The sequence below is a fragment of the Neomonachus schauinslandi genome, chromosome 1 (assembly GCF_002201575.2).
Source record: "Neomonachus schauinslandi chromosome 1, ASM220157v2, whole genome shotgun sequence".
Lineage (NCBI taxonomy): Eukaryota > Metazoa > Chordata > Mammalia > Carnivora > Phocidae > Neomonachus > Neomonachus schauinslandi.
Window position 1 is genome coordinate 189,434,507 of NC_058403.1, and position 5,185 is coordinate 189,439,691.

The 5,185-nt window shown below is 41.2% G+C and overlaps 1 protein-coding gene across 1 annotated transcript; it reads right to left on the reverse strand.

Annotated features, from left to right (window-relative positions):
* Positions 1-852: 852 nt before the first annotated feature.
* PDE12 (phosphodiesterase 12) lies at positions 853-5,185 on the reverse strand. The gene is made up of 3 exons (XM_021695006.2): positions 3,781-5,185; positions 2,461-2,539; positions 853-1,964 (listed from the first exon to the last, which is right to left on the reverse strand). The coding sequence occupies exons 1-3, from the start codon at positions 5,083-5,085 to the stop codon at positions 1,522-1,524; spliced, it is 1,827 nt and encodes a 608-aa protein (XP_021550681.1). The 5' UTR covers positions 5,086-5,185; the 3' UTR covers positions 853-1,521.

Below are 5,185 nucleotides of genomic sequence, written 5' to 3' on the forward strand. Positions count from 1 at the left end.
CACAATTTGGTAGCATCAACTTTTTATAGCTTTTTCTAATCAAGACCCCAGAAACTGCCACTTTAATTTTCCCCTTCCAGTATTTTAAATACTTCAAGGTTCAAACTGAATTGTAAGTAAAACTCATTCTCAAACTTACTAAGACTTAACAATACATTGGCTAGTGAGCAGAACATGAAAGTACAGCCTACTTTACCAAAAGAGAAAAGTTCCTATGGTATTGGGTTTAGAGATTAGTAACGAATTTGGGACAAAAGCTCTCATGACTGTGGAAAATCAGAATTCTTGAAGTGAGTGGGCTTTTAATATCTAAGCTATAGAAACTAAATGCAGAAATATGAGATATTATAGTTATCCTGAACATTAAAAAAGTAACAGCTAAAACATTACAAATAAGGTATGGTGATAACTGAGTTAGAAGAGCTCAGTTACCACTTGAGGCTAGAAACTAATCACTAAAACTGTAATTTCTAATTTTAAAAAGTTTGGCTTCATATTTAAATTTTTTACAGTATATAAATTATATATACAATGTTTTCCTATAACTCAAACTATAATACTCAACTATATAAAAAGAACGGTTTGTTTCAGAAATGCTCAAAAGCCCCACAAATCCCCCTTCTATTTATAAAACCCAACAACTTCAAAAATTCTTCCAGCAAAGAAATGCTCAGTGGTTCACCCAAAATGTCAAGCCCATATCAGTAGGCAGTTTCTCATAAAGTAATTTATCATGCTGCATTCTGTAGTATCATACGGCAAATACTCTATTGATTTATGAACATTTTTCATGGGCAAGAAAATGGGATCAAGTTGAATATGTTGTTATTCACTTTGAACACTAAATTGTGCTTGCATCCTAGAAGTTCAAATGAGCTGCAGTAAGAATAAGAATTTAAATGTCCATTTGAACCATATACTAAAAAGTAAAATCCTAAAAACAAAAGTATGATAATACCTTATGTTAACTGAAAAATTAAAGATGAGAAGCAATTAACAATTGGTGATGGCATATTTTAATCTTCTGTTAAAGCTCTGAAGTTGTATTAAATTCTAGCCAAATTGAGGTAGAGGTAGACTCTAATGTTACTCCTTTCATGTGTCAGACTTAGGCCTCTCACTTTAACCTGTATGCATTTTTCCCTAATTATATAAACATAATTCAATTTGAAATGTGTTATGGTAGAAAAATTAAAAGAATCATTCAAATTTTTTTTTTTTTTTTTACAAAATTCTTAATTCCTATCTAAAAAAAATGGTACTTATAAAAATGTACATAATAATTCAATGTTCTTCCTGGGAGTCATAAATATATGTTTTTCCTTCAACCATAGGAAAAAAGAAAAGTGGAGAAACTACAAATATGAACAGTTGTGTAATGAAGACACTGGAACGTAACTAGTAGAGTAACAACATTTTGCCTTTGTATCTGTCTAGTTTTCCTCTTTAATGGTTATACATAAGCTGTGATTCATATTAGATTTCCTACTAAAGCAGACTTAAATTCCATTAAACGTAAGTCTATTTCCATTTTAAATCACATACAAGTGCTATGTGATCAGAGGGATGGGAAACACTAGGTAAGGCCTGGTGGGTGGTAACTTCTTCATGACTAGGTAATGGAATCACCTGTTCAACCTCTAGAGCATTTAAGTCAATGAAAATGTAATCCAGACATCCATGAAAGCCACCAACGTAATTTGTGTAAGCAGGTTCACCACAAGCACTTTTCAGTTTGAAGAAATGGGTAAGGGACATGTTGCACCGTTCCTCTTCCCCATTGGAAGCCCAGTCTTCATGATCCTCTGGGATGCTGCCATTGACAACAAAATGATACATTCCTGTTGATGGGGTACTATTAAAGTCTCCACAAAATATAACCGGTATGCCAGCATACAGGTCACACGAGACATGTCGAATGTGAGCCAAGGCTACTGCCATTTGAATGAGACGAATGTACCCACCTGTGAATATAAAAAACATTAATGTAAGTACTTTTAAAAGTTGCCTTTAAGAAGGAAAAAAAAAAAAGCCCACAAACTACATACAGTATCTGGGTGACATTCAAAATATATATTTGGACGAGGGGAACTGGATGAAGGTGGCCCAAAAGTAAAAAAGAAACATTTCAGTTATGAGATACATAAGTACTATAGAAACATAATGACCACAGTTAACAATGATATATGGTATATTTAAAAGTTGCTAAGAGTAGATCCTAAAAGTTCTCATACAAGGAAAAACATTTTTGCAGATCTGAGGTGAGGGATGTTAACTAAACTTATTATGGCAATCATTTTGCAGTATATGTAAGTCACTGTGCTGTACACTTTAAACCTGATGCGGTTATGAAATTATATCTCAATAAAACTGAAAGAAATAAAAAAGATGTGTGTAAAACAGCCTTACTGACCTTAAGTTACCATGTTTACATCACTTGTGAAAACCACTAAAACCCACCTTTTGGATGCCAGTAGAGATGGGTATTAGCAACACATATCCTTTTAGAAGAGTCCTTTGTAGACTGAAGAACAGAAACCTAAAATAAACAAAGGGCCAAGAGTTCAGTTGCTGTCAATCTCCTGAATGTTTTTCTTTTTTTAAATTCAAGACTATATGATGAACTGACATTTCATAACCTTCCCTGTCTGAAAAGTATAATTGCAATTATGAAATTCAACTTTTGCTACAAGTTTCACGATACACATGAACAGGATTCAGCATAACATGTTTTAACAACAGTCCAACATAGAGGAAGTTAAGGATATTATTTTAGAGAACAACATTAAGGTTGGTATTTTTAAGTGGGTAAAGGCAGGCTTTGGAGTCAGTCCCGCCTAGATGGAATACCCACTCTTAACCATTTTATAGCAGTGTGACCTGGAGAGAGACACTGTTTTCCTAAGTCAGCTTGGTCACTGGTTAAAGACACTATCATCCACCTCAAGGGGGACTGTTGTATGGATTCAACCAAATGAGCTTACACAGAGGTGCATGAAACACACTGGGTGCTTAAAAAAAAAAAAAAAAAAAAAAAAAAAAGGTAGCTACTCCAAAATCTTACTATGAACAAAATCAGTTACCTAAAAATTCTGGACAAATATACAAATAACATATTTTTTAAAAATTCTCTCCAACCAAAAAACAAAAAAAACTAAGGCAGCTTAACACCCTGCTCAGTGATGATGTAATATATAAGTAACTGGGCAAGAAGAATCCTGGCTCCACACTTGTGTGAAATTGGATAAGTAAACTTGACAATTTCCCCATATATAAAATGGGAAGAATAACATCTGTAAAAATAGCAGGATTACTCTGACCAAAATTAAAATATTAATAGTTGTGGAATACTTCATTAAATATGCCAGACACAATTATTAAGTACTTTTTTTCTGTTTTGAGTTTTTATTTAAATTCCAGTTAGTTAACATACACTGTAATATTAATATCATGAATAGAATTTAGTGATTAAATTTTAAGTGCTTTAATGTGTCAGAACAGTGCTTGGCAAGTAGTAAGAAAACATTAATTAATTACTATGTTCTTGTATTCAGCATGCGTCTTTCCCACGAGATGGTAAGCACTATGAAAGTCCGTTTGTCTTGTTCAAACGTGCCTGGCACACTAAAGGTGCTCAGTAAGTATTTGCTCAATGAATGAATGAAAGCTAACCTTTGTGTTGAAGATACAAAAGCAAACACCCTTCAGTAAAATCTGAAAAAATCTTCCAGGGCCCTAAAAATCGACGAGTATGTAAAGAGAATGGCAGAGGTACTTTACCTGGAGGACAGAAGATCTCTGGAGCACCCTCTCCTGCGCAGACGGGTACAAAACGAGTTTCTCCAGCAGGTCTTTGTGAAGTGGGTCGGACTCCAGGGCTTCGTGGAAAGAAATGTCATGCTGGCTAAGGAGAGTGAATTTGGCCTTTCGGTAGAAAGTAGCCAGGCCTTCGTGCTGCTTGATTCTAAACACGCCCTCCAGCCCAAAGGCCTCGAGGGCCGGCACCAAGCTGTCTGTAAACACGCTGCGATCAACCTCTTGCAAACAGATGAGGTCAGCGTTGTAGCCCGTGAGCTCCTTCTGGATAAGGTTCTGGCGGTAGTCGAGTTCCAGGGCATAAGGGGCACAGTACGGGTACAGGACACTCCTCGAAAACTCAGTCTGGGCGTACGTGTCGGCCAGGAGGTTGTAAGAGACCGTGCGGATGAGAGAGTCGTCCGTCACCTTCTTGGTGTAGAGATGCCGGTGGTCAAAGGTGCAGGTGCCAGGCCCAGCCTCCACGGGACACACACTTTCCAACTCCCGGCTGGGCCCGAAGCGCTGCCCATTGCCTGGGGTGCAATGAAGCTTGAGTCGGAGCCCGATGTCGGCATTGGACGGCGTGTAGACACGCTCGTTCACACCCGTCTCCGTCCAACTGGGAGAGGGTGAAGAGGGAGACAATGACGAGGGGCCCCCACCCTCAGGCTCTGCCGCTCCGGGTTTGGCTTCCTTGTACCAACGGAAGGCGGAGCTGGCGGGATCTCCAAATTCGAGGCTGAGCTTGGGGCACACCGGGAAACCGGCCATGATGTAGCGTGGCAACTGAAGCTCGGTGAAGGCGGGCGGGTTGCGCTCCACCTTGTACTTGACATCGCCGATCTGCAGCACCGCGCCGTCCTGCCAGGCGTCCACGTTGAGCACGTCTTCAGCCACTGCCTCCTCCCGGTAGTACAGCTTCACCACGGGCTCGCAGGCCGCAGCCGGCTCCGGCCCAGGCTCCGCACAGGCCACGCCGCCACTTGCATTTGGCCGGTTCTTCCTGCTCTTTTTGGCGGCGGCCGCCTTAGCGTGACCTTTGAGGGCATTGGTTGCTATCCGGCTGAGGGCCCGACCCAGCGGCTCGCTTTGGTCTCGCTGCATGTTCTTGTGGCTGCCGTCGGCCAGCGCGAACGACAGGCTTAGCTTAGGCTCCGAGGGCACACACCGCACTACAGCGCGCTCCATGGCGCCCGCTGTCTCAGTCGCCGCCTCGGCCCGAGTATGCCGCTCCACCGCCGAGCGGACCCCACGAAGCGCGGCGCGGGAACCTGGGAGCCTCCACATGAACCTGGTGGCCCAGCGGCCGCCAAGCCTCAGAGGAAGATTGAGGAGCCGCGGCAGCCGGCTCCGGGATCCATTCAGTCCCGTAACTTCCGGCCGGAGG

What these genes read in the sequence shown, in the direction of transcription:
- PDE12 (XM_021695006.2), bottom strand. Translation starts at nt 5,085, where the DNA reads ATGTGGAGGCTCCCAGGTTCCCGCGCCGCGCTTCGTGGGGTCCGCTCG. An exon ending in AGAGATCTTCTGTCCTCCAG is followed by an intron (nt 2,540 to 3,780) that starts GTAAAGTACCTC and finishes TGTTTATTTTAG; the next exon opens with GTTTCTGTTCTTCAGTCTAC. An exon ending in TCTCTACTGGCATCCAAAAG is followed by an intron (nt 1,965 to 2,460) that starts GTGGGTTTTAGT and finishes TTATATTCACAG; the next exon opens with GTGGGTACATTCGTCTCATT.